The 24,153-nt window shown below is 31.7% G+C and overlaps 1 protein-coding gene across 1 annotated transcript in view; it reads right to left on the bottom strand.

Annotated features, from left to right (window-relative positions):
* Positions 1-24,153, bottom strand: part of ATRNL1 (attractin like 1) — a 786,695-nt gene that overhangs the window by 513,915 nt on the left and 248,627 nt on the right. The window contains exon 21 of the mRNA XM_038578888.1: positions 7,612-7,664. Within this exon, the coding sequence (XP_038434816.1) occupies positions 7,612-7,664 (53 nt within the window). The remainder of the gene's footprint in view (positions 1-7,611; positions 7,665-24,153) is intronic.

The raw sequence follows: 24,153 nt of genomic DNA, 5'->3' as shown, positions 1-24,153 counted from the left end.
CCAATAATGAAATGGGCAAAAGACATGAACAGAAATTTCACCAAAGAAGACATACACATGGCGAACAAGCACATGAGAAAATGCTCCACATCACTGGCTATCAGAGAAATACAAATCAAAACCACAATGAGATACCACCTCACACCAGTGAGAATGGGGAAAATTAACAAGACAGGAAACAACAAATGTTGGAGAGGATGAGGAGAAAGGGGAACCTGCTTACACTGTTGGTGGGAATGTGAACTGGCGCAGCCACTCTGGAAAACTGTGTGGAGGTTCCTCAAAGAGTTAAAAATAGATCTGCCCTACAACCCAGCAATTGCACTGCTGGGGATTTACCCCAAAGATACAGATGCAGTGAAACGCCGGGACACCTGCACCCCGATGTTTCTAGCAGCAATGTCCACAATAGCCAAACTGTGGAAGGAGTCTCAGTGTCCTTCGAAAGATGAATGGATAAAGATGTGGTCTATATATGCAATGGAATATTGCTCAGCCATTAGAAATGACAAATACCCACCATTTACTCCGACATGGATAGAACTGAAGGATATTATGCTGAGTAAAGTAAGTCAATTGGAGAAGTACAAACATTATATGGTCTCATTCAGTTGAGGAATATAAAAAATAGTGAAAGGTAATAAAGGGGAAAGGAGAAATAATGAGTGGGAAATATCAGAAAGGGAGACAGAACATGAGAGACTCATAACTCTGGGAGATGAACAAAGGGTGGTGGAAGGGAGGTGGGCAGGGGGTTGAGGTGACTGGGTGACGGGCACTGAGGGGGGCACTTGATGGGATGAGCACTGGGTGTTATTCTATATGTTAGCAAATTGAACACCAATAAAACATAAATTTAAAAAAAGGAATATTACTCAGCCATTAGAAACAACAAATACCCACCATTTGCTTCGACGTGGATAGAACTGAAGGATATCATGCTGAGTGAAGTAAGTCAATTGGAGAAGTACAAACATTATATGGTCTCAGTCATTTGAGGAATATAAAAAATAGTGAAAGGGAATAAAGGGGACAGGAGAGAAAATGAATGGGAAATATCAGTAAGGGTGACAGAACATGAGAGACTCCTAACTCTAGGAAATGAACAAGGGGTGGTGGAAGGGAGGTGGGCGGTGGGGGGGGGGGGTTGGGGTGACTGGGTGATGGGCACTGAGAGGCGTACTTGATGGGATGTACATATAGCATAACACCCATATAGCAGTGGGTGTTATGCTATATGTTGGCAAATATAAGTTCAATAAAAAATATTGAAAAAATAAAAATTTTCATGTTTGAGAAATATAGAGCAAATAATTCTGTACTTTGAAAACTGGTAAATATAAATAACTAATATCACATTTATCATGCCTTTCCTATATGAACTGTAGCAATGAGTAAACAAATATCTGATGAGATGAAATATGTTTTTTACAGAAGTTTTCTAATCAAGAAATAAAGAACGAACTGAAATATCACAGTTCTACAACTTCCAATCAATTACATTGAGCATCAATGTCTGCTAAAAACTAGGTGGAAAATAATGTTAACAAGAAACAATGACAATTAAAAAGTATATAAGAGAAGGATATTACTAAGGACAAATCCTAAAACTCATGAACTAGAAAACTAATTTGATGTAAAGAATGAATAAACCCAAAGGCCATATAATATAGCAAAGAGAGAGAGAACTACCAATAAAAGGCACAAGACCGGGATCCCTGGGTGGTGCAGCGGTTTAGTGCCTGCCTTTGGCCCAGGGCGCGATCCTGGAGACCCGGGATCGAGTCCCACGTCGGGCTCCCAGTTCATGGAGCCTGCTTCTCTTTCTGCCTCTCTCTCTCTCTCTATCATAAATAAATAAAAAAATTTTTAAAAAGGCACAAGACCCCAAAATTTTATTTGAATTTCACTAATCTTTGAAGTTCACTTAATATTTTTAACTATTTCTATTTAAAAGAGGTCTTCAATCTTCTAAAATTAAGTTTTAAAAGCTATCACTATAGTTACCCAGTATGGAAATAAAAAAGAAAAACTGAAACATTACAGTCAAAGGTTGTTTCATTAGAAAAAAATGTAAAAGTATAGTTTATATTCATTCAAACTGAAAATACTCCTAAAGAGAATATAAACAAGCAATATTTAGCAGTATCCCAAATAATAATGTGCCATGCCCAGGTTTAGTTTACCCCAGAATTAAAAGATATTTATCGTTAGAAAACCTATTAATACAACTTCACACTGACTCAGGTAAAGGAAAGTCATTCATGATAAAATTTTATACTAATGTAGATAATAATTTTTTAACTTGATAAAGGAAATATTCCATAAGTTACAGCAAACTCTCTACTTGATTGTGGTTATCTACCACCATAACTTTGACTTAGTACTTAGAGAAACCAACCATCCCAGGAAGTGGTTAAAAACATTGGAAAGATGTAAATATTGTTACTCCAGCATTCTTTTTGCTTATATTTTGATGGTAAATGTTTCCCCATCCCTTCACATTCAATCTTAATGTGTCTTTAGATCTGAAGTAAGTCTCTAATAGGCAACATATAGATAGAGGTGGCTTTTTTATCCATTTAGTCATCCTATGTCTTGACTGGATGATTTAGTCCGTTTCCATTTAAAGTAATTATTGATAGACATACACTTATTGCTGATTTGTGATTTGTTGTACAGTTGTTTTGTGATAGTCTTCTTTAGTGCTATGCTTGGATTCCTTTATCTATATTTTCTTGTATCTATTATAGGTTTCTGATTTGTGATTATCATTAAGTTCATATATAACATCTTATGCATATAGTAGTCAATTATTAAATTGATGGTCACTTAACTTTGAACCCATTCTAAAAATATTACATTTCTACTCTCCTCCCTGTGTTTTATGTACACAGCATCATACTTAACATTTTTTTTATTTTATGAATTCCTTTAATAATTTTTGTAAACATAATTGATTTTTCAGCCTCTGTGCTTTAACATCCATACTGGTATTAGAAATGATCTACCTACTGCTTTTATTATATGTTTGTATTTATCTGTGAAGTTTTTTCTTTCATAATTTTCTTACTCATAATTATGACCTTTTCCTTACACTCAAAGAATTTCCTTTAATGTTTCTTGTAAGGCTAGTTTACTGGTGATGAACTCCTTTAGCTTTTCTGTGAGAAATTCTTTTTTTAGTTTCTTGTTTTTGTTTTTTGTTTGGGCAACTCTTTGCCTCTCCTATTCTGAATGATAGCCTAGATAAATAGAGTATTCTTATAGTTGCAGCTTTTTTTCCTTTACACATTGAGAATATATCACACCTCTCTCTTTTGGCCTGTAAAGTTCCTGCTAAAAAAACAGCTGATGGCCTTATGGGTTTTCCCCTATGTAGCTGTTTTTCCCTGCTGCTTTTAAATCTTTTTGTCATTTTACGTATTATGTATCTTACTGTGGACCGCCTTGGGTTAATATTGGGGGAGTAACAACACATAAATTGAACAAAATAGACTTTAAAACAAAGACTGTAATGAGACAAAAATCATAGAGAGAACAATCCAAAAAGAGTATGTACCAATTGTAAATATCTATGCACTCAACATGGGAGGACTTATAATATAAAGTAACTATTAAAAGATATAAAGGAAAAAAATTAACAGTAATATAATAATAGTAGAGGACTGTTACATCCCATTTATATCAGTGGACAGATCATCTAGACAGAAAATCAGTAAGAAAATGATGGCTTTGAATGATTCATTACACTAGGTCAACATAACGGATATATTCAGAACATTCCACCCCAGATGAATATGCATTCTTTTCAATTGTACACGGAATATTCTCCAGAATAGATCATGTTAGATCACAAAAAAGTCTTAATAAATTCAAAAAGATTAAAAGCATGTCATTCATCTTTCCAAACACAAGAGTATGATACTAGAAATTAATCACAAGAAAAAAATCTATAAGAACAGAAATACTTGGAGGCCAAATAACATGCTACTAAATAATGATTGGATCAACCAAGAAAACAAAGAGGAAATCAAAAAATACATGGAGACAAATGAAAATGAAAATACAATGGTTCAAAACCTTGGGATGTAGCAAAAGCTGTTCTAAGAGGGAAGTTTATAGCAATACAAGCCTGCCTCAGGAAACAAACAAAAAATCTCAAACAACCTAGCCTTATAATAAAAGAGTTAGAAAGAATAAAGCTAAAGCCACTAGAAGGAAGGAAATAAAAATAAAATAAAGAGCAGAAATAAATAAAATAAAGACTAAAAGAACAATAAACAAAAATCAATGAAATCAGGAGGGAGCTGGTTCTTTGAAAAGATAAGGAAAATTGATTTACCAAGATTTATCAAGAAAAAAAGAGAGGGCTAATAAATAAGAAATCACAGAGGAGAAATACCAATCAATACCACAGAAATACAAAAGTTTATAAGAGAATATTATACCAACAAATTGGATAAACAAGAAGAAATAAATTCCTAGAAATATATGAGCTTCCAAAACTGAATAAGGAGGGAATAGTAAATTTGAGCAGAGTGATCAACAGCAAAAAGACTGGTAATCAAAAAACAGTAATCAAAAAACCTCCAACAAAAAAACTGGATAGAAGGGAATAAATCTATTTTTATTTGTATGTAATATAATTAATTGTATTTAATCATCAAACATATCTGTGAACAATTCGAATAACAGTTCATTAAGGTTTATGAATATCTAATTAATGTACTAAAATAAATAATTTTTACATATCAAATATAAGTAGAAAATGTAATTTAAAAGATGCCATTTAAATAGCAACAAAAGAATTAGGAAAATTAGGATTTTATGTATCTAACAAAACATGTTCAGGACATGGGCACATGAAATTGAGCTCAACATTATCAGTCATACAAGAAATACAAATTAAAACCACAACACAATTTGATATTCTAAAATGGCTAAAATCAAAAAGAGAGATAATATTAAATGTTGATAAGAATGTGGAATTACTAAAGCATCTATAAATTTCTAGTAGGAATGTAAAATGTTGTAAAATCCTTTGGCAGTTACTAAAAACTTAAACATAAGTTTATCATATGACCCAACAATTCTACTTCTAAAAATCAGTTCAAGGAAAATGAAATTATATATCTATACAAAGACCATATGAATGTTCATATCAGCATTTTCCATAATAGCCAATGGCTAGAAATAATCACCATGCTCATCTAGGATGAATAACAACAACAAAAGGAGTATATCCACATGTTGTAGCATTAATTGCTTTTAAAAACTAAAATTGCTACATTAACAAAGTAAAACAGAAACACCTTGTGATCATTTCAATTGATGCAGAAAAATTATTTGACATAAACACCCATTCCTAACAATAATCCTCAGCAAGTAGGACTATAAGAGAATTTCTTCAACCTAATAAAGGCATCTAGGAAAAACCTACATCATACTTAATAGATAAAGACCAAATGTTTTCCTTCTAAAATCAACAACACTGGAAAATTTCCATACTCATCACATCTTTTCACATGGTACCAGAAGTAGTAGCCAATGCAATAAAACAAGAAAAAGAAATAAAAGGGACCCAGGAAAGAAAGAAATCAAATTCCATTAATAACAAAACACGTTATTGTCTGAATAAAAAATGTAATGGAACCTAGGGAAAAAAAAAGGTATGACAACTAATGAGTAGGTTTAACAAAGTTTATGGAGGATCAACATAAAAATCAATTGAAGTTGTACTAACCAGACACAATTGAAAATTAAATATTAAAAATACTATTTACAACAGCATCAAAAATATAAAACATGTAAAGATAAATCTGACAAAAACTGGGAAAGATCTTCACAGTGAAAAATACCAAATATTGCTAAAAATAAATTTTAAAATAATTAAATTTTAAAAAGAGAAAGATGTTCATGGGTCAGAAGACTGGTTAAAATATCAATTCCCCCCATACTGTTCTATAAATTAAACACTATCTCAATCCAAATTCTAGCATGTGTTTTGGAAAAAACTGACACACAGTTTCTAAAATTCATATGTAAACACAAAAGAAATGGAACTCAAAGACAAAACAAGTTTGATAAAGAAGAAATGAAGTTGGAAAATAAATGATATGATTTCAAGACATATTAAACTACAGTAGTTATAATGGTGCTATTTTGGCATAAAAGTAGGCAAATTAATTAATAGAACACAATAGAAATTCCAGAAATAGCCTTTAAATTCTTTTTTTTTTAAGATTTATTTTATTTATTTATTTGAGAGACAGAGCGGGAGTGAGCACAAGTGTGGGACAGGAGGGAGGGAGACGGACATGCAGACTCCAGGCTGAGCATGGAGCCTGAAATGGAGCTCACTCCCATGACCGTGAGATTATGACCTGAGTCTAAACCAAGAGTCAAGAACTTAACTGACTGAGCCACCCAGGTGCCCCAACCTTTACAGTCTTATAATCATATATTGGCAACTGATTTTCAACAAAGATACGAAAGCAATTCATTGGTTAAAAGAGTCTTTAAATAAACTGTGCTAAAACATTTGGCCATCCATATGAAGAAAAAAAAATTGATCCATTTCTTGAAATATATATAAATATTAACTCAAAAGGGACTATATTCATAAATAGAAAACATAAAAATATACAACTTCTGGAAGAAAATGGGAAAATTTTGTGATTTTAGGTTAGGCTAAGATTTCTCAAAAGAACAAATTGATAAATTGAACTTCATCTTAATTAAAAACTCCTCCTCAAAAAAAAAAAATACTCCAAATAGAGTGAAAACACAAGCCATAAACTAAAAAAAAAAATTTGCAAAAATTTTGCAAAAGCATTTGTATCTGGAATACATAAAGTGCTCTGAAAACTCAATAATGAAAGTAATAATGGTAAGTGGGCAACATATTTAAACATACTTCATCAAATAAAAATATATACATAGCAAATAATCATTTGAACAAATATTTATCATTATTAGAGAAATGTAAATAAAATTAGAATTAGATACCATTACACACCTATTAGAACAGCAAAAATTAAAAAGACTAACCATATGAATCATTAAGAGATTTGAAAAACTGAAACTCATACAGACCTGGTGGGAATGTAAAAAGATATAACCATTTGAAAACTTGTTTCTTAAACAGCTAAACATACATCTACAATGTGATCACTTCCCAGTGAAAGTATCTTTCAGTAAAAAAATGTACACAGCTTTTTAATGATGACCAAAATTGCCTCCTGTAAAAATCTATCATAAAATTCTATTTATTCAAAATTTAATCAAAATGAAAAGATTACATTAAATCAAGCTGAAGTTACTAAAGTCCTATATTTGTTTTCATGTTAAGAATAAGATCTATTGCTATGTCACTCTTCAAGAGTAGAAAAAAATGCACCAAGTATAATTAAGAAAATACAGCAAAAGACTGCCTTTCTTAGCAACATATATAGAGTTCTGTTGTAAGATTTAAGAAATAAAAAAAGAAATAGATATTGTAACATATTAATGACATCAGCATGCAAGATGAATTTTATTATCAGCAAAATCACCCAAAACTAAAAATACACACTAATTATTTAAAATGAAAAAAGTAAAAATACTTACAATAACATGTTCCTCTAAGTGGATTACCAACATAGCGATTTTCAGAATCGCATCTGTGGAAATAAAAAACTCATTTGCTACTGAACAACAAAATTCAAAACCTCCATATTTTTCTTCAAGCAAAAAAGTAATTAAACTCTACATTAAAACATTTTAAAACCTATACCATTAATCAAAGTTTTAAAAACAAATCTTCAAAATAATTAATGTAGAAGGCCAATATTTGGGCATGAATAGAGAAAAGAAACAGTAAAGACAAATAACCACAAACACAAAATGATAAAAGGGAATGTCAGAAAGCAGATGGGATAAAGACTAGGAAATTGTGGTTTACATTGTTCCTTAATAATATAAGAAGAAATTGAGAGTCTTAATAGACGCACTTTTAGGTAAAGGAAGAAAATTTTGGAAATTCAAAATCTACATCATTTTCTTCTGATATTCTTTGAAATTAATATATTTTAGCCCAGTTTCTACATAATGAATCTACACTTTAAAAAAGATTTCCCGATTGTGTCACAAAGAAAAGTTTCTCTCTGAATTGTCAAACCTTAAATTCAGGAGAATTATGTAACCTGATTATAAAAAATTTATGAATTTATATAAGCAGATTATAAAAAATGGAAGAACATAAGAGCATTTCAAATCACGAATTCTAAGTTAAATTAAATTCTTCAAAATTATGGTTAATTACAGCAGTGGGAGAAGATCATAAATATTTTTAAAATGTCTTAAGTTCACATTTTTATATGTTTCCAGAATTCAATTAAAATGACAGTGCCTAACAGAGATACAGCTTGATTTTACATAATGGTTTTTCTTGGAACACCCTCCAAAATAAATTATAACAAAATGGAATACACTAGGCTAACTGAATAAAGTGACTTAATATTTAAAGTATGTGTAAAAGTTTAAAAGATAAGAAAGGCCTTCCAAAATGTCTTTAGTTTAATAGAGTTATTCAGAAAAGAGGAATAATTTTAATATATATTTTTAATTATTGAAAGGCCAAACAGTTGAGGATAATAAGTTAAATAATCAGGTCACATTCTGAATTCATTTTTCAGCCATGTGTTGCTAGTTTTTTCACTTACACAAAAAAAACTGAATTAAAGAGTAAATCTTTTTCTACACTAACTGCAAAATTAAACTACAAATATGATAGTCCTTTATACCACTATTTAGTCTCTATAAAACAATAAAACCTTAGATATTAGGTTTCCTACGATTTCCCCAAATGCAACTTTCAAAACTTGTGATATATAGTTTTCTAGCTATAGAAAATGATCATATTCATTATCGCTAGGTTAAGCACTTCAGATTCTCTACTATTTCTATATTTTGTTCCTCCCTTTAGGCTCATTCCATAAATCCCATCATTTTGTACCAAATATATACATACAATGAAGGGCTGATTTACAAACTTATTACAATTCCTTTTTCCATCACAAAAATAAATATGACTTGTGGCAAATGGATATCTCAATACTACTTTTAGAATAGAAATAGGAAAATATTCAAAATAATAGTATCTGCATTGTTATGCATGATATTCCCCGTGAATCTTATTTGTCTAAGTAGATGGCTTTCAAAGTACCATAGCAATCTAAAATAACTAACTTTGACAAATGTTAAGGATTTCAAATATTTTTTAATTTATTTATATGTTGACTTTAAAAGTTCTGGATACAGACTTATTTTCCCACATGGAAGTTAGACAATTTTTATTTTCTTTGATAATATTAAATTTATTCAAAAAAATTAATATTATATTAAAATAGAATTTACTTGTGATATGTTACCTTCAACATAATATAATTATTGTAAAGACATGGCTAAAATTTTATTTTCTCCAAACAGCAAATTATCTCAGGAAGATTAAATTATATGCTCTTATTTAGTAATTTTTGCTAGCTTTCACTACTCAAGCTCATTATCAGAAATAAGGAATTAATACCATCTCATTAAGAATTAAGCTGAGGGGTGCCCAGGTGGTTCAAGTTGGTTAAATGGCTAACTCTTAGTTTCAGCTCCATTTGTGATCTCAAGGTTGTGAAATCAAGCCAATGACAGGCTCCAGAAACAATAAAGAGTCTGCTTCAGATTCTCTCTCCCTTTCCCTCACCCTCCCCTGCTGCCCCTGCCTCCTGCTCGTGGGCACAAATGCTTGTGTTCTCGTTTTCTCTCTCTCTCAAATAAATAAATAAATAAATAAATAAAATCTTAAAAAAAAAAGGAATCATTAAGCTGAGAGGCTTATGGAGTTCTTCAAGGTGTCCAATATAAGAATTATATCCTCTCTTAAATTTTCAAACTCAATAAAGCAAATTAGAATCATATATTGCCTAAAGATCTTTATATATTAATAAGTAGGAGACAATTTTGAATGTATTAAAAGTATTTTCAAAATGTATGAGTGGAGTTTAAACATCAATTTTTAGTCATTTAATTTCAGCTATCATTTAAAAAATCACTAGTGCCTACAAATAACTAAGGAAATAAATAGTTTCAAAGGAAACATAATGAAACTTTAGGCATAAAACTCAGCCTGCAAAACAAAAGTATGCATAAATATACAAACACATCCCATATTTTTTACTGGGCTATCTCAACATCATCAGGGTTTGCAGTTAATTTGAAAGGTAATGTTCAATTTTACCAAATGAAAATTCCAATAAGCTTTAAAGGAGCTTGAAAAGTTGACCTTAATGTTCACATGCAGAAGTAAAGATATAATAGCCCGAGTATCCATTGATAAATGAATGCATAAGGAAGACATGTTTATATACAATGGAATATTATTCAGCCATAAAGAATGACATCTTACCATTTTCAACAACATGGATGGATCTAGAGAACATAATGCTAAGTGAAATAACTCAGTCAGAAAAAGACAAATACCATCTGATGTGGAATTTAAGAAACAAAACAAATATGCAAAGGAAAAAAATAGAGAGTGAAACCAAAAAATAGACTTTTAACTATAGAGAACAAATGGATGGTTACCACAAGGATGGTACATAGGGGGATGGGTGAAATAGGTGATGGTAATTCAAGAGTCACTTATATGATTAGTACTAAGTAATGTATAGAATTGTTGAATCACTATATTCTACAACTACAACTAATATAACACTCTATGTTAACTACATGGGAATTAAAATTAAAAACTTAATTTAAAAAAGAAAAATTGAAAAGGAAGTTTGAAGGGAACTAGTCTTAAAAGATTTAAAATATATTCAAGGCCTATAATTAAAATAGTGTAGTTTCCATGCACTGATAGAAAGACCAAAGGTACAGAATAGAAATTCCACAAAGAGGCCCTACTATCAGATACTAAAAATCTAGCATATAATAAAAGTGGTATTTTAAAGGATTGGGGTAAAGTTTTTTCATAAATTATATTCAGACAACTGGAGAGACATCTGGAAAAATATAAAATCAGATCCAGTCTTCATACTAAATGCATACAAAAAAATCTAAATAGGTTAGACTCCTGAGCATACAAATAAAATTTTAGAAGAAAAGACTGCATGATAACACAGGTATACTAAAAGGCATGGTAAAAAGAAATGCATTTGCAAAATCCAAATATATGACAAATTGTGGAAAAACTGACAACCTATGTAACATACAAGGGCAAAATCCTTAATTTATAAAGAACTCTTTAAAAATAAGAGAGGGACTGACAAATCAATAGAAAAACTGGCAAAAGACATAAAAAGACAATTCACAAAAAATATCAACTTCACTTAAAACAGGGAAGTATGAACTAAAACTATACCAAGATGCCATTTCTCCCCCATCAGATGGTCAAAATTTCAAAAGCATAGCAACTTGCTCTGCATATAAGACTGTGGGCAAACAGTGCTCCTGTACAATTATGAGCTGGTGGGAATACAAAATGAGAAAATCCCTATGCAGGAGAGTTTAGCATTATCTAATGAATTTATCTAAGCATTTATTCTTCAACTCAATATACTCACAGGAACTTAGAAGTAAACCACCAGCAATATGAAAATATGTGTACATATCTATAATTATAAAATATTGTAAGTTACCTAAATGCCCATGCACACAAAATTTGTTAAATAAACCACAGTATATAAACACAATGGAGTACCAAACATCTGTAAATAAAACCAAACAAAAATATAATGAAGATCTTTATGACCTAATACAAATACATATCTATATGTTACCTTTTGTGTAAGAAGGAAAAGAATAATGTGTATGTGTTATATATACACATATGTATGCATAAGAAACATATGCATGTATATAAAACATATATATATATGAATCACAGGAAGGATAAATAAGAAAACAATGAAGTCAGTTACCTACTGGAGGAGAAAGGAGGAAATGGGAACTTCTCTGAGTATATTTTCAAGTACTTTTGTCTTTTGAAAGAATATCAATGTTCAACATATTCCAAAATATATGTATTAAACCAATAAAAATGAGAAAGAGGAAAAAATCCTAAAAACAGAAATTAAAAGAAATTAATTTAGTGAATTTCAAATGAGGAAGGAAGGAAGGAAGGAAGGAAGGAAGAAAGGAAGGACGGAAGGAAGGAAGGGAGAGGAGGAAAATAAAAAGAAGGACTACTCCGAATAACTTAACATAGTATCTGACTATATTATCAATTCTGGGAGTGAGGTGCAGGAGTCAAACTTTGAAATCTTTTTGGGTTCTCTTATTAAAGTGATACAAAGCAATTCTGAAAGTATTTCTTTTATTACAGAATTGAGCAAATAAGGAATGTGTTAATGTCATTGGAAGCCAGGGTTTTCACTGAGGAAGAAACAAATATTAAACTGGAGAAGGCCCCAAAGAACCTTGGAGAGATACATTGGAATTAGAAGTTTAGGTATGAAAAAAAAGAAATTAAAAAAAAAAAGAAGTTTAGGTATGAAGTAATGCTTTCTAAAATTGTTTATGTGTGTATATGCATTCATATGTACATATATATATGTAATTAATTGTATATGTAAATAAATAATTATATCCTAGTTCTGTCCACTCAACAGTCCACTAAATTAAGACACTTCAGTAGCAAAGAGCATATCTAGCACCAAGATTTTGGCTACTAATGTAATTCTTAACTGTAAGGAATCATAGCTCTACAAAAATATTTTTTAAAAGGCTGATCTGAGGCAGGACAGGTTTAAGATGAACCTGGGACATCTTCTTATACTAGAAAGTAAGAACAGATTCTCAAAATGATGGGTTTATGTCACAAAAACACAAATGAGCTTGAAGTATCTCCCACTGGACAAATCTGGAATAAGACAAGTATGAGATGATTAAGTATGACAGTGATTTATAAACCACTGGAGAAAAAAGGAATTCATGAGTTCATGCCAATAATAAATAAATAATGGTGGGAAAGAAAGAGCTCTTGCTAACGGGAAAATTTCAAGTACTGACTGTAAATATAGAGGATGTATGGGAATTGGTAGTCATCATCATAAAGATGGAGACCAGGTAAGAATAATCTAATTTTTCTTCTTATAAATATGTCATATCCCGGGATCCCTGGGTGGCGCAGCGGTTTAGCGCCTGTCTTTGGCCCAGGGCGCGATCCTGGAGACCCGGGATCGAATCCCACATCGGGGTCCCGGTGCATGGAGCCTGCTCCTCCCTCTGCCTGTGTCTCTGCCTCTCTCTCTCTCTCTGTGACTATCATAAATAAATAAAAAAATTTTTTAAAAATATGTCATATCCTATAAGACAAATTTGTCTCATATCTAACTCACTCAAAAAATATTTGTCATATCTCTAATCAAAAATCCAAGATCTTGCATTCTAACAGCAGTCACCACCCATGGAAAAATATATTCATTATAAGGGATGAAATAAATGAAATCTCAAATAAGTATATGAATTTTATATGTATAAATTTATAAATGTATCACTTAGACCTAATGCTGTGCTATGCAAATGATCTTCTCATCTCATTCTTCACATGTCAAAATTGATTGGTATGACCATTTATGCAATTCTATTGCAAATATAATCAGCTGATATATTGAAATGCTTGGAACACCCATTACAGATTTTCATGTAATCTATATAATAATGTTTGGAAATTAAGATTATTATAATCTATAAATTCCATTGTAGACCTAAATGAAATTAAAACATCAGAATGGAGCACCTCACAATCAATGACTTTCAACAAAAGGAGAGAGCAATATTACAAAGAAAATTCTAAATTCTTTCTTACTAAAATTTTACATATACAAATATGAAATAAGCAGATTAAGAAAAATTAATTTTAAGTTTTTAAAAAAGATTTTATTTGTATATTCATGAGAGACACACAGAGAGATGCAGAGACATAGAAGGAGAAGCAGGCTTCCTGTGGGGAGCCTGATGTGGGACTTGATCCCAACCCCAGGATCATGCCCTGAGCTGAAGGCAGATGGTCAACCACTGAGCCACCCAGGTGTCCCAAGAAAAAATATGTTAAGGTATGTTTTATTTTTTTAAGATTTTATTTATTTGTTTGTTTGTTTATTTATTTTAGAGAGAGAGAGCACTAAAGTGGAAGGAGGAGCAGAAGGAATGGGAGAAGCAGACTCTGTGTTGAGCATGGAGTACAATGCAGGGCATTGCATTGTGATCTCACAAAGCTGAGGTCATGACTTGAGCCAAAATCAAGCTGGATACAACCAACTGAGCTACCCAGTGGCCCCTAAGCTATGTTTTATTCTGTAACAAACCACAGTGTTAAGTAACACAAAAGTAAAATCTCTTTTAAAATAGTCAGGTTTTAGAAAAGCCTTAATTTGCATTGTTAAAATTATTTTACCCATTCAGAAAAGCATATTTTTTCTATCAAATATTGAGATGCCCTTCATTGTTTGAAAATCATAGAGCACATATAATATATAGCACATATAATAACATATATTATATATTTAATACACAAATATACATATAAATCATATAAATCAAGTAAAAATAAAAGATCAATTGAATATATTCATACTAGTTATCTATTGCTAAGTAACAGATCACAAAAGCTTAGCAATTTTAACATCTTTATTATCTCACAGTTTTTGTGGGTCAGGAGTCAGAACATAGAGCAAAGTTGGGTTCTCTGATTCTGAGACTAGGTAGGATGCAATCAAGGTATTGGCTGGAGCTGAGGTCTGCTGTACAGCTGCAATCAAGGTGTCAGCTGGGGTTAGGTTCTCATCAGAGGTTTTCTGACTGTGGATGGGTTGCTTCTAAGCTCCCTCAGGTTGTTGGCAGAATTTATTTCCTTGTGGCTATAGAACTAAAGGCTTTGGTTTCTTGCTTATTATTAGCTGGAGGCTGCCCTCAGCTCCCAGAGGATGCCTGAAGCTCTACTTACTTCTTCAAAGCCAGCCAGAAAGGGAGAAACTGTCTAGAGCAAATCTTCTGGCAAGACACAGACTTAAAGGGATGCCTGGGTGGTTCAATCGGTTATAAGCATCTGCCTTCGGCTCACGTCATGATCTTGGTGTCCTGGGATCGAGTCCAATATTGGTCTCTCTGCTTAGGGGGTGTCTGTTCTCCCTTTCCCTCTCCCTGTGTGCACTCCCTCTCCCTCTCTCCCTCTGTGCTCTCCCTCTCTCTTAAAATCCTTAAAAAAAAAAAAAAAAAAAAAGACATGGCCTTAAACCACATTCATGGAAGTGATGTGCCGTAATTATAGAAGGGATATACCATTACCCTTACCATATTTTCTGGTTTAGAAGTCAAAGATCCTGCCCACATTCTATAATAGTGTGAATACCAGGATATCATTGATAGTCATCTTAAGGTCTGTCCACCATAATATTTTGTTATATATAAAATTCCTTACTATAAAAAATTACAATAAATTTGAGTTAGGAACATATACTAATCTAATTCACAAAATAATTTAAAATATTAAATTATTTGATCAAATTCAAACTCAGATTATAGAAGGTAAAGTGAATGTAAAGGGAAAGTATAGATATAAATAATACCTCTTTAAACACATTAAAATTGCACTATATAAATACAGTAATATTTCTAATATGTAAGCTTAAAGTAATATTTTTTAAATTCAGAATCTTTCTGTATAAAGATTAGATATAAACATTAAAAGCCTTCAGAAGTCTTCTGAACGGTTTAATTAAAAACATAAGTTCAAAGAATTCTGTGTCTAAAGCAAGGGGATAATCATCCTCTATTCCCAGTAAACAAACTAAGCAAACAGTCAGACCTTTTAAGAAAAGAGATTTAGGTTGAAATATTTATTAGGGACTTTGAAAGGGCAAATATTGTCATTACATGTCACCTAAATAATGACTATCATTTCTTTGAATTATCATATTGCATTATAAATAAAAGTACTTAAAAAACAAAATATAAAAATAATTCTACATTCTAAGTGCTAAAATATAGCATTTTGTTTTCTTCCTATTGATTTAAATATTTAAATATAAATACATATGCATGTTATCAGGAGATATCCTTTTTCTACTCAGAAACTAAAAAACAGGGGATAGACATCTAATTGCTTTAATTTTGAAATATCATGACAGATAATTTAATACAGCTGGGAATCTGACTGCATTTTCATGAGAAACTATAAAAAGTACACACAAGATAAAACACACTTGCTTTTTTTGTTTTTTCCTCTAAAAAAATAATAAACATGATATATAATATGAGCAAAAATATATTAGGGTATAGCACAGAATCAATATTAATAACATATTTCTAAGGCAGTTTAACTTAAAAAAATCAGAAGTAAAGATAAGGTCAATCCTCAACTAATATAAGAGGTACAGGATTTAAAATTATAAGGCTGTTTATGGATTTCAGAGACCAATAATGATAAGCAGAACAAACCAGATTGCTTTAGTTGAAGGCAACTAAAAAAGGTAATTTTTTAGTATTTAAAACATTGGAGAGCAAAAGAGTGAAAAATTACCAGGCCTAGATGCAGAAAAGGATGGAATCCTAGGATCACTTGGGAGATTCTTTTGTCCCTGATTATGGATAGGGACAATATTTCACAGGAAAATGCTTTAGAGTCTAGTCCACCCAAAGTATGGTGAGCTAAGTTTTAAAGAGTAATCTTAGGAATCAGAGCATAGTGAGGCCTTCCAGAGACTGTAGATCTACTTTGAACCAAACTTATCTCTGAAAATAATTAAGGTTCTATTGTTCTCATACACATAAGAGAATTAAATTTTCTTTGGAAGTATTTTATCCAAGGTCTCAATCTATATTTAGATTTTGCAAATATAGTATCGGGGACAAAATGAAAAATAACCAGACATGGAAACAGACAAGAGAAGAAGAACAGGAGCTACCAGAAACAAAAGATGATAAAATAGGACAATGGGAATCTAGATATTATCAGGAAAAAAATATAGGTCTTAAAATAATGATTTTTACCATAATGGAACAGATAAAAGATTAGAAATTCTCCTAAAAAAATGGAAACAATAAAAGACAGTAAGAAACTATAATAGATAAGTTTAAGAATTTAGTCTGAAGAAGTAGAACTATAAAAAAAACAATGAAAATACAATAACTAAAATTAAGAACTGAATGGATGAGATTAATAGCAAAAGTAGGAAAGAGAAAAGTGAACTGAAAAATAGGTCAGGAGACAGAGAAAAAATATGAAAGAGACATAAAAGATATGTTACTTAAGTCCAAAAGCAGAAGACAGAAGAAACAAAGAAGAAACATCTGAAGAATACTAGCTGAACTTTCTAAAACTCCTGACATGCTAAATGAAAAAAAAAAAAATTTTTATAAAAAGAATTAAGTGTATTATAGTAAGACTGGTTTTTATTATAATAAAACAAAAACCAAAGAATAAAATGGATATAAGAAGAAATTTCAAATCTGAATGATTTATATTCTTTTAAAAAATTGAATAGTTTATGTCTTATTTTAAAGAAATAATTAAAACCTTTCTAGGAAAAAAAATAAAATAAAACCTTTCTAGGGTCATTTGGCCATCTGCAGATATCACCTAATAATGCAGAAGACAGGAAGTTTTAAACCGAACCCTTCCCTCCAAAATCAGTAACCATGTAGAAAAGACTGGTGTTTCAGATTCCATTAAAATTAACAACTTATCTTCATTAAAGATACACAAAACAGTGTTTCAGATTATATTAAAATTAAGAACTTTCTCTTCGAAGATGTACAAAACTGGGAAAATCCAAACTACATAGTGGTATTTACCACACATGTCACCAACAAAAGACATACATCCAGAATGTATAAAACATTGTTACAAATGATTAAAAATTCAGTAGAAAAAATTACAAGAAATTTGAAAGAGCACAAATTCAAAAAAGAAAAAACTCAGGTGGTTATACATATGAAATCTTTTAAAGATCAGACACATAATCTTTGAGAACTAACTTTAGTTCTTAAGAAAATCCAAATTCAACTTGCAATATCAGAATCCTTAAAACTAAAATGTCTTATAATTTCAAGTATTGTCAAGTGTATAGACATTAAGAAAATATATATAGCCCTGGAAAAGATTCAGCACTTGTTCTCCTTATTACTGGCCCAAAGAAAGTGAACATTTATGTCCACAGACATAAGTGCACATGAATATTTACAGTGACTTCATTCATAATTGCTAAAATGTGGAAGTAATCAAGATGTCCTTCAGTAGGTAAGTGGACAAAAAAACTACAGTACATCCAGACCATGAAATATTATTCAGTCCTAAAATGAAATGAGCTATTAAGCCATGAAAAGACATAGAGGAAACTTTAATGTATATTATTAAGTGAAAGAAACTAATCTGAGAAGGCTACATACTATATGCATCCATCTACATAGCATTCTGTAAAAGGCAAATCCATGGAGACAGTAAAAAGATCAGTGCTTGCCAAGAATTAAGGGAGATGGATGAATAGTACAGACACAGGGAATTTTCAGGGCATTAAAACTTCTCTGATACTATAGTGGTGGATACAGGTCATTTATGCATTTGCCAAAGCCCAGAGGATGCACAAGACCAAGAGTGATCCCTAATGTAAACTCTGGATTTAAGGGGGTTTGGGGTTTTGTTTTTTGTTTTTTGTTTTTTGTTTTTTTGTTTTGAGAGAGAGAGAGAGAAATGATACAGAGAAGAGCAAAGGGAGAGGGACAATCAAACTCCACACTAAATTAGAAGCCCAATGAGGGAGCTGATCCCAAGACCCTGAGATCATGAACTGAACCAAAATCAAGAGTAAGACACTCAACTGACTAAGCCACCCAGGCATCCTGGGACTTTGGGTTTTAGTGACATGTCAATATAGGTTCATAAATTATAACAAATGTATCACCCTGGTGAAAGGTATTTTGAGAAATTATTGTATTTCTTGTATTGTATTGTATTAAAGGTATTATGAGAAAATTATGCATATATGTAAGGAGTATATGGGAAGTTTGTACCTTCTTTCAATGTTGTTGGGAACCCAAAACTGCTCTAAAGATTAAAGTCCATTAAAAAAAAATCCAGATTAACAAAACAAGTCAAAGAAAAGATTAAAAAATACTAATTCAATGTCTTTAAAATTAAGGGGAAAAAACTAAAAATAATTAATGGATCAAAATAAAATAAAAATTGAAGTTAGTGATAAATTAGAAAGTATTTCACATTAATATATAAACTTAAGAGCTATTAATCTGACTTAGTATAGTTAAAGCATAAGTCTCTGAAGAATAAAATCAATCTCTACATTATGTAATTCTTTCCCTAAGGAAAAAAACAGTATTAATAATTTTTGTTATCTAAAGAATACTTAATTTTAATTAATTATTAAATATTTTATATTAAAGTTGGGTTTTAAAAGGTAGAAAAATATATAGCTCACAATACTATTCATGCATTTCCCAAAAAATCTGGAAATAGTGCCTCAATTCTAATTTGCCAATTATCCATTAAGAAATGATGGGGGTGGCACCTAGGTGGCTCAGTCGGTTAAGCGACCAACTCTTGATTTCGGCTCAGGTAGTGATCTCAGAGTCATGGGATCAAGCTCCCTGTCAGACTCCACACTCAGCACAGCATTTGCTTGAGATTCTTTCCCTCTGCCCCTCCTCCAGCTCTCTCTTTTTCTCTGTTTCTCCTTTTCTCTCAAATAAAAAAATAAACAAAATCTTCTTAAAAATAAAGAAATGATGGGTATACAATAAGTATAGAGCACTGGATTTTTAGTTATAGAAACCTACATGGAAGTTCTACTCTAAGACTAACTAAATTGTGACCTTGGACAAACTAACTTTTCTAAGGTTCTATGTCCTTAAGACTAAAATGGGGATGATAATACTACCTACTTCACAGAATTATTGTAGGAATTAAATAACAGTACCTAGCCCAGAGACAGGCTTTGAGAGAGTTCAGTATATGTGATGATGACGGCAATGACAGCAATGAAGAAGAGTAAAAACATAAAAAATAGTATTATATTTGCACCTGTAAATATCAAAGCAAGACAAAAAGTTAAGTATTTGAGAAAGAGATACCACTGGAATATTTTCAATCATCTATCTTTTTTCCTCAAAATAAGAGTGCTGCACTGGGGCCATCAGAAATATACAGTAGTGTATAGCAGTAATTCATCCTAAAATGCACATGCATTTGAAATCCATCCATATTTTGATAAAACATCTACACATATACTAGATATATGTTTTACATTAAAATGTTGAAATTTACTGTAATTTCTTTCTTCACAGAAGGTTAAGTTGGAACATATTAGGAGACTATTTTCCTCTAAATTTTTAAGATAATTTTTAATAATATAGAATGAAACAAATTGAAAGTTTACATTTTTTTTGGTACTTAAGTCTGTTTCTTTTGTAATTGTTTCCAACTTATAATTAGTATATTCTACACATTAATTTGATACTATGTTCCTTACTTCTTTTATACTAACATCCCAACAATTTTATATGTGTTGGGACCTATTCTGACCATCTAGAATTGAAACCACTTAACTTTGCTATGCCTTATATCAATGTAAGGACTATATTAAGACCAAGGACTATACTAGTCTCCTAAGAGATAGCCTCCAATGAGAATAGCTCTGATAAAAGAAATGGAAAGCGTGCAAAGGTTGTAAGAGATGATTTTGGATAAAAGAACAAACTGACCCAAATACCCCACAGACGATTCACTAAACTAACACCAGAAGATACACTTAATGAATACCTTTCATTTAAGGTAATTCAAATGAAAAGTGCATTAATTAAGGATGTCAAGCAAGGTGCCAAAGGACAGTAATTACTCATGGAAAGGTATACTAACTCCTGTAAAAAAAATTCCCTAAAATTTCAGCAGTTTTACACAAAACAAGCCTGATTATAACTTCAGGCACAGTCCAGTGTAGAGAAGTGGAGTTGGGAAAGATGTCTTGCTCCAAACAGTCTCCCAGGACTGAACTATTCTTGAGCTGCAATCTTTCCAGTCCTCATCCTCCTCTCCACTGCACTACTGAATGGGGTAAAAGAGGATATTTGGCACAGATCTTTTTAGGGGCCAGGCCTGAAGTGATGGACATCACTTAATGTTTATTGGTCAGAACCCAATTACATGACCTTCAACCTAATCAATAGTACCTGGGAAACAGCCTAGTTGTGTTCAGAAAGTTTTTGCAATTGATAACTAAATTAAATCGAATCTAGTACAATTCTGGGGCTTAGAAAGACTAATTGCAGGGCTAATAGATTTGGAAGTATGTTCCTAAAAACTTAAAAGTTTTAAATGCTGGAAGACATACTCTAAAAGAACTTAAACATTTTCTTGACATAGAGGGTTTTTGTTTTTGTTTTTGTTTTTTTACTCCAGTTGGACTTCTTAACAAGAGAGCCCCTTCCTGGAGAGTTGGAGATAAGACAATATCAAATCTGTTTCACTTGGGGGCAAGCTTAAACTGAATTGGTAATCTGCTTTCTCAACTGATATTTTGAGATTTATGACTTTATGGTCTCTCACCAAATAAATGCTTTTGAAATAAAGCAAGCATAGATACCCCTCAAATATCTTATTTCTTAGATATTAAGGCAGCTTGGTTCATCAGCACAAATAAATCATTAGCATTATCTGTAGTTGTGACTACAGACTATCTGTAGTTGTGTACTGGATACAGTATAAAAAAGGTTATACAGCAAGAGATTCCTTTATATTGCTTGTATAAAAAGTTAATGTAGATTAGAGCACAATGAAGAAACAGGCACTAAATTTCCTCATTCCCAAAATAGAAGACTTTTTAAAAATAACAAGAGAAATTGGGAAAAACAAATACCCTACAATACATTCATTTATATTGGTTTTATACAGCCCTTGATATGTGCCAAAAAGTACTCTAGAAAAGAAGGCAAAAGTTTGATCTCTCTAAATGGAAAAGACACTGGCATCATCCTCTGTCTCCTTCCCATTAAAAAAAAAAAAAAAAAAAAAAAAGACTAGATGTGCAAAATCAAAAAAAAAAAAAATAGCAAAAATGACTAATAATCTTAGATATTGCTGGTAAACCAGGGAAAAAGTATTCAGGAAGACTATCCTCCTATGTCAACATTTCTCAAAGTATATCAAATGTATGAGATGTAAATCCTCAAAGTATATCAAGAACTATTATTTCACAGTCACCTAGAATAATTGTAATAAAGCAAAATTTTAGTTACCAATTTAAGTCACCATATTCCTACAGATTTTTTTTCACACTAATTTTAAGAACCAGTGTCTTGAGACTAAAATAAGTAGTAATGAAAAAGCTATGACCAATAAAGAAAAAAGATTATGAGGAAGAGAAACTGACATTCAATTATGAGTTAATTTACTCAATTAAGGATCATGCTTAGTAATAGTGACCTGTATCTCATATAATTATATTTTATAATTCCAAATTTAATCTTCAATTTGTTATAGAAAAAAATAAATTATGATTCTGGATCAACCCATCAATTTTCATTAATCTACTAATATAATAGCTAACAATATTATCAATATATATAACTTTCTCAGGAAGTCAGTAAATTGCTCTAGGAGCTTATGTATAATAAATGAAACAACAAAATTTCTTTGGGTAAAAAAAACACAAACTGATCAGGTAAGTGGTTCTCAATGGACATAAATGTTAAGTGCAACAATTAGTTATCTCCATAATTATGGATTTGTAATGGATTTACAAAAAGGGCTAATAGCGGAGGAGTAAGGTCACCAAGTCACCTGCCCCCAACAACTTACCTAGATAACTTTCAAATAATCCTGAAAACCTACGAATTCAACTGAGCTTAAAAGAAAGAACAGTTGGAATGCTACAGAGAGAAGAGTTTGCGCTTCTAACAAGTACAACTCGCTTTTAGCCACTCTGCACTGAGAAAAATGACCAGAAAGAAGAACTCACCACAAAAGAAAGAATCAGAAACAGTACTCTCTACCACAGTGATACAGAATTTGGATTAAAATTCGATGTCAGAAAGCCAATTCAGAAGCACAATTATAAAGCTATTGGTGGCTCTGGAAAAAAGCATAAAGGATTCAAGAGACTTCATGACTGCAGAATTTAGATCTAATCAGGCTGAAACGAAAAATCAATGAAATGAGATGCAATCCAAACTGGAGGTACCAATGACGAGGGTTAATGAGGTAGAAGGAAAAGTGAGTGACATAGAAGACAAGTTGACGGCAAGGAAGGAAGCTGAGGATAAAAAGAGAAAAACAACTAAAAGACCATGAGGAAAGGTTAAGGGAAATAAATGACAGCCATGGAGGAAAAATTGGGGTTCCATAGGGCGCCAAAAGGGACAGAGGACCAGAAAGGATATTTGAACAAATCATAGCTGAGAACTTCCCTAATTTGGGGAGGAAAACAGGCATTCAGATGCAGGATATAGAGAGACCACCCCTAAATTCAATAAAAACTGTTCAACACCTTGACATTTAATAGTGAAACTTGTAAATTCCAAATATGAAGAGAAAATCCTTAAAGCAGCAAGAGACAAGAGATCCCTAACTTATATGGGGAGAAATATTAGATTAACAGTAGACCTCATCACAGAGACCTGGCAGGCCACAAAGGGCTGGCAGGATATATTCAGGGTCCTAAATGAGAAGAAATACAGCCAAGAATACTTTATCCAGCAAGGCTCTCATTCAGAATATAAGGAGAGATAAAGGCCTTCCAAGATAGGCAGAAACTGAAAGAATATGTGACCACCAAACCAGGTCTCTAAGAAATATTAAGGGGGACTCTGTAAAAGAAAGAGGACACCCAAAGAAATAATCCACAAAAACAGGGACTGAATAGATATCATGATGACACTAAATATATATCTTTCAAAACTAACACTGAACGTGAAAAGGCTTAATGGTCCCATCAAAAGACGCAGGGTTTCAGACTGGATAAAAAAGCAAGACCCATCTATTTGCTGTCTACAAGAGACTCATTTTAGACCCAGGACACCTACAGCCTGAAAATGAAAAGTTGTAGAACAATTTACCATTCAAATGTTCCAGGGGTAGCAATCCTCATATCACATAAATTAAAGTTTGTCCCA

Source organism: Canis lupus, chromosome 28 (assembly GCF_011100685.1).
Source record: "Canis lupus familiaris isolate Mischka breed German Shepherd chromosome 28, alternate assembly UU_Cfam_GSD_1.0, whole genome shotgun sequence".
In the NCBI taxonomy this organism is placed as follows: domain Eukaryota; kingdom Metazoa; phylum Chordata; class Mammalia; order Carnivora; family Canidae; genus Canis; species Canis lupus.
This window is presented reverse-complemented; position numbering and strand designations above follow the sequence as displayed.